Here is a 12,050-nt window from a genome sequence, read left to right as displayed (position 1 = left end):
ATTCAGCACCACAGCAGCGTGGACAGCGACACTACGGGGGATCTACAATGGCCGAAACATTACATTACATTACATTACATTACATTACAGTCATTTAGCAGACGCTTTTATCCAAAGCGACTTACAATCAGTAGTATATTACATATCATTCACCCATTCACACACTGATGACAGGCTACCATGCAAGGTGCCACCATCAGACTCTAACTAACATTCATGCAACATCCAGTCCACACCGATGGCAAGCCTTCGGGAGCAACTTGGGGTTAAGTGTCTTGCCCAAGGACACATCGACTGCCGAAGCCAGGTATCGAACCACCGACCCTCTGATTGGAGAACTACCTTGACAACAACGGAAGCATCAGTGATAAAAAGAAAAAAAAACTGTATTTCGTTTCAGCTAATGCTTATTATCTCAGTACACCGAGTTGTTCATTCACCATGTTCATCTGAACAGATATCACCCGGAGTCTAGCTGTCACCGGACACCATCATCAGCAGCAAATTACTTTACTGTATTTCAAATATAAACTGTATCCGTATTTCAAATGCATCTTACATATTACCCACTTTGTCTGACATTTCTTTTTCTTTTTTTTCTTTAGATTGCCTTCGGCCTGAATAAAACTACAGTATAGCGTATACCACTTTACTGAATCAACAGCTAATTCAGATGAAGCAGTGGCACGACTTTGATTGAAACATGGCAGATAGTTGTGTTTGCATTAAAACTCTTGGAGCTTAGGTTGAGTATGCTTTCAATACAAATGTTTCAGAGAGAGAGAGAGAGACAGCAGAAAAAAATGGAATAAATCAAATGAACGTGCTGAATGGAGGCCTCTGGTTCTTGTTTATTTCCATGACTTGTTGGTATCTCCCTTCCCGTGACAGGATCCGACTCTAAAGAGAGATGTATAGACAATAATGAGCAATGGATGCAACAAAAAAATATGACAGTATGTATAGATACAAAAAAAAAAGGTTGGACATGGTATAATGCACTTTGCGTGCAGTTCCGCACAGTGTTTTCCATCCTCCCCGTTACCTCCTTCTGCATCTCGGACACACTCTGCCCCACACGGTCCTCACCAGGGCTTCCCTCAGAGCCGGACTCCCCCAGATGTACACGGACGGAGTGCACACCGCGTTGAAGCGAGCCATGATGGCGAACACATTGGTGGCCTCGTTCCTAAACGTCAGGCCTTTTCCTAACGTAAATTTGAAAATAATATTAAAAAAAGAGGGGGCCCACAACACCAAGAAGCTTATGACAACAAAGATAATAATTCTCAAAGATTCCTTCTTGTTTTCCTTCTCGGGACCGGGAGGGTCTCTCTCGAGCTGGAACCTGGCGACCACGTACAGTTTGACGGTCATGACCACTTTGGTGAACACGATGATTTGTAAGCTGACAATGCCGAACACGTACACCTGTATGGCTTTGGAAAGTGGCAAGAAACTTGCGACGATCGTTTGGGCGTAGCACATAAGCCAACAAAAGACGTTGGTGGAGATAACCACCCGCCGGGTTATATAGTTCGTGTAGATGAACGGATGACAAACGGCGAAGTACCGGTCGAACTGCGCGAATAAAAATGTCATCACGTTCACCCCAAGAAGAGCAGGTAACAGGTTGAGGGTTCCGTTTCTGGATGGATATCTCTCCTGAACGTCAAACAGACCGAGATAAAACACTGAGAACCCAACCAGAGTGTCACAGATGCTGGTGTTCAGCATGAAGAGGAACCTGTTCTGGAGGCGGAGGGATCTGGTGGCTAAGATGGTGATGACTACGGGTCCGGCCACCAGAATGGCGGATGTAGCGAATAAAAGCTGAAAAATAAAAATGAAAAAATCCTCAGGACTGTCGAAGTTCACCGAGAGAGGAACTCCTCTAGAGTCTGTGGTGTTTGGGAGGAGCATTGTTCCAGAAACGTGCTTTGAATTCAACATATTTATATAGCTGGTTGTTAAGACACTGCCCATGTAAACCCGAACGGGTTTTTTCCTCGTGAGGCATGACCTCATATAACCTCTCATATTAATATTCAAGCGCAATCTTTTCAAATAATGACATTTAACTTTATTTTCGGTAAATCTTTTTCTTTATTTAGGCGTTGTCAAATAAAACTCTTTACAGTAGAGCCTATATTTGTTTGTTTTTTTCAGATTTTTCAGGGAATGCAGATTTTTTGATAATGGATATTATAAAAAAGGATACAAAAAATAAATAATAGTATGTCAAATGTCAAAAAAGTCAAAGTTTTGTATGTAGAAAAAAACCCATAGTATTTTAAAACCTTTATAAAAAAATCGTTGCATAGTATGTTCAAAAGTCATTGCATAATATGTCAAGAAACATCAAAAAGGTTAAATAGTTCGACAAAAAAATATATTATAGTATACTGAGAAAAAGACAGCAAAGTATGTCGAATTTACGTCATAAAAGTCATAGAATATGTTGAAAAAATCGTCGTGTATAGAATGTCAAAAAACTATTCTAGTATGTGTCACTCGTAGTATAGAAAAAGTCAAGGAATATTATTTGGAGGCCGACAAAGAGTTTGACTCTCTTAGAGTCGCCCTCAACAGAGCAGAATGAAGTACAGTGATATACAGTCTGCGTTTTTTAAATGTTTTGACTTGTTTTATTGTCTTCGGTATATGGCTGTGGAATTAAGGTAAAGGGAGCTTGAACTCTTTGCAGATGAAATAGTTTTCATATATTTCTCCGTGTCCTTTAGTCAGCTTCAAACCCTTTATCACCGAATCCTCGATGCTGACCGGAGTCCTCGGTTAAAACATATTTTCACAGTAACTGAATCTTCAGAGCTCCTTCCTTTGTCGCGTGCCCTAAACTGCTCCTGTCAGGTTTACCACTGAGAGAAAGGGGTGGCTTTGTAATAGCAGAACAGAGGCCGTTTGACCTCTAACCTCATTGAGACACTGCCCATGCACACGGTCCTTATATCGTGGCTTTCACCGTGGCACGAGCCGTGGTGGTGAACAGATCGGCGGCCTCGTTCCCAAAAGCCCCCCGAACAGTAGCCTAGAATCTGCATGACTATACTGTGATTAAAAAAACAACAAAAAAAGGGCCTATAGCTGCGATTCAGCACCACAGCAGCGTGGACAGCGACACTACGGGGGATCTACAATGGCCGAAACATTACATTACATTACATTACATTTACATTACATTACAGTCATTTAGCAGACGCTTTTATCCAAAGCGACTTACAATCAGTAGTATATTACATATCATTCACCCATTCACACACTGATGACAGGCTACCATGCAAGGTGCCACCATCAGACTCAAGGCAAGCCTTCGGGAGCAACTTGGGGTTAAGTGTCTTGCCCAAGGACACATCGACTGCCGAAGCCAGGTATCGAACCACTGACCCTCTGATTGGAGAACTACCTTGACAACAACGGAAGCATCAGTGATAAAAAGAAAAAAAAAACTGTATTTCGTTTCAGCTAATGCTTATTATCTCAGTACACCGAGTTGTTCATTCACCATGTTCATCTGAACAGATATCACCCGGAGTCTAGCTGTCACCGGACACCATCATCAGCAGCAAATTACTTTACTGTATTTCAAATATAAACTGTATCCGTATTTCAAATGCATCTTACATATTACCCACTTTGTCTGACATTTCTTTTTCTTTTTTTTCTTTAGATTGCCTTCGGCCTGAATAAAACTACAGTATAGCGTATACCACTTTACTGAATCAACAGCTAATTCAGATGAAGCAGTGGCACGACTTTGATTGAAACATGGCAGATAGTTGTGTTTGCATTAAAACTCTTGGAGCTTAGGTTGAGTATGCTTTCAATGCAAATGTTTCAGAGAGAGAGAGAGAGACAGCAGAAAAAAATGGAATAAATCAAATGAACGTGCTGAATGGAGGCCTCTGGTTCTTGTTTATTTCCATGACTTGTTGGTATCTCCCTTCCCGTGACAGGATCCGACTCTAAAGAGAGATGTATAGACAATAATGAGCAATGGATGCAACAAAAAATATGACAGTATGTATAGATACAAAAAAAAAAAAAAAAAAAGGTTGGACATGGTATAATGCACTTTGCGTGCAGTTCCGCACAGTGTTTTCCATCCTCCCCGTTACCTCCTTCTGCATCTCGGACACACTCTGCCCCACACGGTCCTCACCAGGGCTTCCCTCAGAGCCGGACTCCCCCAGATGTACACGGACGGAGTGCACACCGCGTTGAAGCGAGCCATGATGGCGAACACATTGGTGGCCTCGTTCCTAAACGTCAGGCCTTTTCCTAACGTAAATTTGAAAATAATATTAAAAAAAGAGGGGGCCCACAACACCAAGAAGCTTATGACAACAAAGATAATAATTCTCAAAGATTCCTTCTTGTTTTCCTTCTCGGGACCGGGAGGGTCTCTCTCGAGCTGGAACCTGGCGACCACGTACAGTTTGACGGTCATGACCACTTTGGTGAACACGATGATTTGTAAGCTGACAATGCCGAACACGTACACCTGTATGGCTTTGGAAAGTGGCAAGAAACTTGCGACGATCGTTTGGGCGTAGCACATAAGCCAACAAAAGACGTTGGTGGAGATAACCACCCGCCGGGTTATATAGTTCGTGTAGATGAACGGATGACAAACGGCGAAGTACCGGTCGAACTGCGCGAATAAAAATGTCATCATGTTCACCCCAAGAAGAGCAGGTAACAGGTTGAGGGTTCCGTTTCTGGATGGATATCTCTCCTGAACGTCAAACAGACCGAGATAAAACACTGAGAACCCAACCAGAGTGTCACAGATGCTGGTGTTCAGCATGAAGAGGAACCTGTTCTGGAGGCGGAGGGATCTGGTGGCTAAGATGGTGATGACTACGGGTCCGGCCACCAGAATGGCGGATGTAGCGAATAAAAGCTGAAAAATAAAAATGAAAAAATCCTCAGGACTGTCGAAGTTCACCGAGAGAGGAACTCCTCTAGAGTCTGTGGTGTTTGGGAGGAGCATTGTTCCAGAAACGTGCTTTGAATTCAACATATTTATATAGCTGGTTGTTAAGACACTGCCCATGTAAACCCGAACGGGTTTTTTCCTCGTGAGGCATGACCTCATATAACCTCTCATATTAATATTCAAGCGCAATCTTTTCAAATCATTTCTTAATCCAAAATATGACAGACATTTAAATTCATTGGGAATTTATTTTGGTTTTTCGTTGTCAAATAAATCTCTTGGACACGATGAAATAAAACATAAAAGGCAGAGTATGTGCTCCATAATTATCATGCATAAATACAAATTGTGATAAAGTTTGTCATAATTTAATCCAAATAATAATGAACTCAAATACAGACTGCATTATAGCAAAGTTAGTAATGCTCATACTTTGAGCAGTATGCATACAAAGATTGGGACATATTACTTCGTTATAGCATGCACCTTGATCTTTGACCCTCTTGCATATCTGCTGCGCAAAGGATTGTGGGTCAGAATTGCCATTGGGGTCAAATTTAGTGGTCTTGTACTGGACTATATTATAATTAATTGTTGCACATTTAATACACCAAGTCAAGTTAAAGTACTTGACATGAGGGTAGGATTTAAAGTTGGTTTCATATTTATTCTCATTGTGATTATCTACCGAGATCTTCCTTATGCCAGCGTTTTGGCTCATTTTGTAAAAGAAACAAAAAATAAAGATATAAGATATATATAACAAAGTTTAAAAAAATGATAATAATAATATGAAGGCAAAAACAAAAAAATAAGTATTTTAATTCAGATAGAGAATGATGGCTCTATCTGAATTTGCTCGAGAAACGTGATTAGATTTATCACCAAGTCGGAGAGAAAATTGTTATAAAGTTAATTACTAGGACACAGATTTGCCCCGCCTTTGTAAAACAGGCACAGCGCTAAAAATCATTATTGTTGTTATTATTATTATTTTTTTAAATCATAACTGATATGATAATAACTAAGATATTTAAATAAACAAGAATACCAAACTGTTTATAGGTCCTAAATCGCTGTTAAGGAGGACTATTTGTGCAGAGGAGTTATTATTGTGTAGATAATTATTATTATTATTGATATGAATTTATTATTAAGTGCAACATGTATGTACCGCACACAAATCATTACCATTAACATTTAATTAAGCACTCACTAATGGTACAAAAATGAGATCTGTTGCTATTTCACTGACTCTGTATCAACATTTTGCGAGGTGCAACTTGTTGTTAATTAACAGCGTTTCCTCACATTGAGCACAAAGACTAATGCAAACGACGTAACGTTTTCACCTTCATTTTTAGGAGACAGGTTTGGCAAAAAAAAAATAAAAAAAATCCACAAGTCAGCACATGCAATAGCAGGTTCCTGGAAATGAAAATACCCGCGGTGGGATAGGCCCGTAATGCTGCCGTTAAGTCCGTTCGTTTCTCTGTAACAATAATCATATACTTTACATTGAACAGAACATTGAATGCTTCACATGTTACGTTTTAAATGAAGTTTGGTTCACGTTATATGCGGAGATGCAGCAAATGAAACGAACTCTCCACAGTCTAAAACAAAGTAGTTTCCCCTTAAAGTTATTAAACCAACAACTTTAAGGGGAAACTACTTTGTTTTGGAAATAAGTCAAATCGACAAAGACAAATACCATGTCACCAAACATCATAAAATAACCAACCAAACTTCAAAATTTACCGGCAAAATCAGCCACTGTAGTTACAACCTTTGGAATTCAGATTGTAAGCAACGCAAACGAGTTCTCCCTGATCCAGGATCAGCACCCTGGGCAGCGGAGAGCATATGACAAACTATCCAACGTTACAGGGAAGCAGAATTATGCTTGAGCCTTAATCACAGCTGAACATATGATTTCATATCAGTCACATTTACATTGTCTGTATGTGATCCAGAGGCCTCCACAAAGACACTCACATCAACCTGCCTGAAGGGAAGAGGGTCCAGTTTCTTTAAACATTGTCATGTCGCTCACATTTCCCTTTCCCCGCGTTGCAATTGTTGGTAAAATTCCCATCTGTTATAATATGGTATGCTGAATTTCACAAATCGTACTGCAAATGTGGTCGGGTATCATTGAACAGCAATTTCTCAGTGTGTTCAGAAATTTCAAATCTGAACTGCGGGCCTTTACTGCATGTGATACAATAAACATGTTTATTTCAACAATGTAATGGTAAATTACATCAAAGTAAGACAGAGTATTAAGGCACTGAATACAGGTGACATAACGGACATAACCTGCAATAGAGACGAGTTCTCCCAGAAAAAACACACACACACACACAATCCAGTTCAAAATAAGCAACAGAAGCAGTCGTATTAAAAACATTTATACAAATGTTTCATTTTATTCAGTCGAAAGCGTTTATGACAAATACGACAAGCGTGTTTCCTGTGGAAAAACATATTTAGTTTCCAAATGAAATGTCAGAAATGAGTGCTCTTAACCCCAAAACTGTCATGGATTACCTCCAGATATTCGGCATACATTGGCCTCTGATACCCCACCTGTGTCTCCCACGCAAAACGGTTCATCTGCATCTTTTTGTTTCAGTCACTTTTTAAACGGGATGACAGAACCATTGTTTTTTTATTATCCTGGCTCATTTTTTCGTCACTCCATCAAAGTGAAGACCAATTCTGAAAAAGAGGGACAGTGTGTGTGTGTGGGGGGGGACAGAGACAGAGACAGAGACAGAGACAGTTGCGGTCATTTTCATGACATAATACAATTGGACCAACAAACAGAACAAATAGACCGTCTAAAACGGTGCGTGACACGAGGGATTACCGCTGAATAGCGACCGCAGACCCGACTCTCACCTCGCCCTCCGGCCGCAGCGACACACCCTCCCCCACACGGCCTCCCACACGGCCTCCCGCAGCGCCGGGCTGCCCCAGAGGTACACCGCCGGGGTCACCAGCGCGTTCAGGCGCGCCATGACGGCGAACAGGTTGGTGGCCTCGTTCCTGAACGTCAGACCTTTCCGCGTGAGCTGCCTCACGATGATATTGACGAAGGACGGACACCACAGCGACAGGAAGCAGATGACCACGAACACGATGATGCGCAGCGACTCCTTCTTGTTGTCTCGCTCCGCGCTCGGCGCCTCCCTCGCCAGCTGGCTCCTGGCGATGATGTACAGCTTGATCGTCATCAGCACCTTGACGAGCACGATGATCTGCAGGGTCATCACGCCGAACGCGTTAATCTGGGCCGCCTTCGAGATGGGCACCATGTTCTGCACGGTGAGGATGGAGTACGTGTAGATCCAGCAGAACGCGCAGATCCAGATGACCAGGGCCCTCGTGACGTAGCGGTCGTAGAAGAACGGGTGGCACACGGCGAAGTAGCGGTCGAACTGGGCGAAGAGGAAGGTGAGCACGTTGACGCCGAGGAACGAGGGTAGGATGTAGAATGTGCCGTTTCTGGACGGGAAGCCCTCCTGGACGTCGAAGAGGCCCAGGTAGTAGACCGAGAAGCCGGTGAGCGTGTCGCTGACGCTCGTGTTCAGCATGAATATGAAGCGGTTCTGGCGCCGCAGGGAGCGCGTGGAGGAGATGCCGACGACCACCGAGCAGGCGACCAGCACGGCGCTCGTGGCGAACAGGATGTGGAAGGCGAAGATGAGGTAGTCCCCCAAGGTGTCGAAGTCCACCGACAGGAGGACGGTGGCGTTGAGAGGCATCCTGCTGGCGCTCCGCCAGAAGAGGAGATGGTTTGTCACATTCACAGATGAGTGATGCGCGCAATTAAAACGTTTTTTAATCTCTAAAGGGCAGTCGCATGTCAGACATATAGGAAGAATAAATTAGGCCTAATCACACCAAGTCCCAGGGGTGTTTGGTTATGGTAAAACAAAAAACAAAAAAAACACGATTATCACCTTGGTCACTTGTTTGTGCGTCCTGTTGTTTCCATAACACTTTATTTTAGTGGCTCTCATTTCTTCTTGAAGTCTGAGGTCTGCAGGATGACTCAGCAATGCTTTTATCAAGTTGTTTTAAACTTTTCTTCGATGCCTTCACTAATAAAAACTTAATTAGCTTCTAAATCAAGACAAGGCAGCAACCTGTAACCTTGTTTTTCAGTCATTAACCAATGAGCCATATGGTTTACACATTTCATCCAAAGTAAAAGTCTCGTTTCAATCATGAAAAAACACACACACATAACTTGCTTTGTATACCAGCATGAACACAAATAGAAACAGTATTGTCTTTTAATACAGGTGCATTTAGCAGAAACATTTTTAGGTAACGTTTCCAAATTGATAAGCATCGGTCAATTGAGGGCCTCTTCTTAAAATCATCATTGAATTGTACAATCATCTGCTCTTTTTTTTTTTATTGCTTTACTACATTAACTTCAGTCTGCTTGTAAGTCATTAAATCATTTGAGCTATGAAAACTTTCATCCTACAATGTCTGACTAAAGACGATGCGTTTTACAACCACTAGAGGGAGCTATAATAATATGTTTTTCACTGTAGGGCCAAAAAGGCCTCTCCCTGCTGTTTTGCACAGGTCTTGCGTTAAATAAGGTAAATCCTGTAAAGTTTGGATTCCAACTCAATTTATATTCAATGCAGTCTAGTAAATCCTTAAGTATACGCTTCTCTCATAAATTGGCCCCTCAAAGTGGACTGTAAGAAGTTTAATGCTTTCAATTATTAACATACACATGGGATTGAAGGGTTGATAATAAAGCATTGATGGAGATCCATTAATTTTGAACACAAACTTGCATTTGATAAAATCACTAAAAACATATTTTTAAAAAAGTCTGCTGTCTGAATGAAGACACTTTGAGCAGTGTAACAAAGGCCGGAATGGCACAAAGCTCACTCTATTGTGCACAGAACACATTTATTTTTTGTCGGAGATATCAAAATACATATGAAGTCAGAGGTTCCCTAAGTCTCGTGCACACTTGAACTAACTCATCATGTACCGACGGCAACTTACTCACTTTCTACCTTATACTTTTACACCACAAGCAGATATACGTGATAATTATACACATTTAAATGCCATTTATAACTCATACAAAATGGCATCCCCACACATTACTGTCTATACTCATCCGAATGATCTTTTCCAAGGGGTTTCCCTCCTGATTATCCAAAATAAGTGTTATAATGTGTTTCTTGGACAGGGACTACAGGTAAGTAATTGTTTGCTGTAGAATGAACTTGTCTTATTACCACTTTAAAACCAATAAGAATGATTCAATATGAACTAGCATTGTCTAATTTATAGGTCTGGGCAAGAATTCATTGTTATAATGTATAGTCTTTCAATGGAATCATATTGTGATGAAATCATATATTGCGATATCGTCTAAATTGATAACCATGATTACATGCAAAAGTCTGATTACTTTGGCACGAAAGTTGTTAATAAAGTGAGAAAATACTCTCTACTACTTTTCATTTGTTGAGTATTCAGTTCGCACAGGTATACAAAACCATGTGGTTATTTCATATAGTATGCTTTATTGATGAATTACGGGAAAATATATTGCGATATATTGTGAGATATATCCTTATTGAGATATGAAATGATTGCTATCGTGATAGAGGATTTTGTTCATATTGCCCAGCCCTACACCTAACAGTAGTCTATACCCAAAGATTCAGTTACTGCAATTTTATTTCTCAGTGTTCTAACAGTAATGACAATTAGACCACCTAAACAGTGAATATTGTGTGAACTCTAATTTTGAAACACCCTCTTAGCCCAAATGATGATGACATAAAGGAATAGCATAGGAATAATATAGGCTGTAATATTAACATGCTGGATACCAATACATTTGACCATTTGCTTTCTAGCCTGTTTGACACTGGCACACTAATAAACTCTGTTTTTATAAATATTCCCCCGATTCAGCCATACTTGATATAGTTTACCATTCTCAAGTAGAATGGTACTGTACAGCCTTTTAGTTTATCTAGCAGAATGTTTTTGATTTTCAGCTTAGATCATTTTCAATTTCTTTGTATTTTACGCTACGAGCTAAGGCTTCACTCAAGTGTACTACTATTGTCTTATTACCAGGGTTTATGGTTAGTTTAATCTGTTGGTAATTGAATATACAGTTGAAGTCAAAACCGCCTCTCTGTTGCCTGCACACCTGAATTCACTCATCACTTACTGGCGACTTCTTCTGCTCTATCAGAGTTAGCATGATGCCTTAAATATAACAGCCCAGTATCATGGCAGGTCGTGAAATAGTCACAAAGTGCAATATTGTTTTTTTGTACATGGACGCAAAAAAATGTTTGGATGCTCAGGACGAAAACAATGCAAATGGAAAGTCATTTAGGATGCTTTTTTACCATGGACACACAAATTAAACGTTGGAGTTTCAACCACAAGACCGGTGTTCACCACCGCATTGTGGTTTTGTTGCCCAAACCTCACATTCGTGCTGGTTTTCTTAAACCTAACTGTTTGGTTTTGTTGCCTTAAACCTAACTGAATTATTGTGCTTGGTTTTTCTTAAACCTAACTGTGTGGTTTTGTTGCCTAAATCTAACGTTGGTGCCGGTTTTCTTAAACCTAACTGTGTGGTTTTGTTGCCTAAACCTAACTAACTTGGTTTTGTTGCCTAAATCTAACGGTTTTCTTAAACCTAACTGTGTGGTTTTGTTGCCTAAACCTAACTTTGTGGTTTTCTTAAACCTAACTGGTTTTTGTTGCCTAAACTGGTTTTCTGAAACCTAACTGGTTGGTTTTGTTGCCTAAATCTAACGTTGGTGCCGGTTTTCTTAAACCTAACTGTGTGGTTTTGTTGCCTAAACCTAACTTTGGTACCGGTTTTCTTAAACCTAACTGTGTGGTTTTGTTGCCTAAACCTAACTTTGTGCTGGTTTTCTTAAACCTAACTGTGTGGTTTTGTTGCCTAAACCTAACTTTGTGCTGGTTTTCTTAAACCTAACTGTGTGGTTTTGTTGCCTAAACCTAACGTTGGTGCCGGTTTTCTTAAACCTTACTGTGT

At 40.7% G+C, this 12,050-nt stretch overlaps 3 protein-coding genes across 3 annotated transcripts; all 3 read right to left on the bottom strand.

The window, feature by feature from the left end:
- Window positions 1-1,041: 1,041 nt before the first annotated feature.
- Window positions 1,042-1,923, bottom strand: LOC129101861 (trace amine-associated receptor 2-like). The gene has a single exon (XM_054611814.1). It carries the CDS (start codon window positions 1,921-1,923, stop codon window positions 1,042-1,044), a length of 882 nt encoding a protein of 293 aa, XP_054467789.1.
- A 2,209-nt stretch (window positions 1,924-4,132) lies between these two features.
- Window positions 4,133-5,014, bottom strand: LOC129101860 (trace amine-associated receptor 2-like). The gene has a single exon (XM_054611813.1). The coding sequence runs from the start codon at window positions 5,012-5,014 to the stop codon at window positions 4,133-4,135; it is 882 nt and encodes a 293-aa protein (XP_054467788.1).
- A 2,849-nt stretch (window positions 5,015-7,863) lies between these two features.
- Window positions 7,864-8,733, bottom strand: LOC129101859 (adrenocorticotropic hormone receptor-like). The gene has a single exon (XM_054611812.1). The coding sequence runs from the start codon at window positions 8,731-8,733 to the stop codon at window positions 7,864-7,866; it is 870 nt and encodes a 289-aa protein (XP_054467787.1).
- Window positions 8,734-12,050: the final 3,317 nt, after the last annotated feature.

Source organism: Anoplopoma fimbria, chromosome 13 (assembly GCF_027596085.1).
Source record: "Anoplopoma fimbria isolate UVic2021 breed Golden Eagle Sablefish chromosome 13, Afim_UVic_2022, whole genome shotgun sequence".
Classification (NCBI taxonomy): domain Eukaryota; kingdom Metazoa; phylum Chordata; class Actinopteri; order Perciformes; family Anoplopomatidae; genus Anoplopoma; species Anoplopoma fimbria.
Note: the sequence above shows the minus strand (reverse complement) of the source record. Positions and strands in the feature narration are given on the sequence as shown.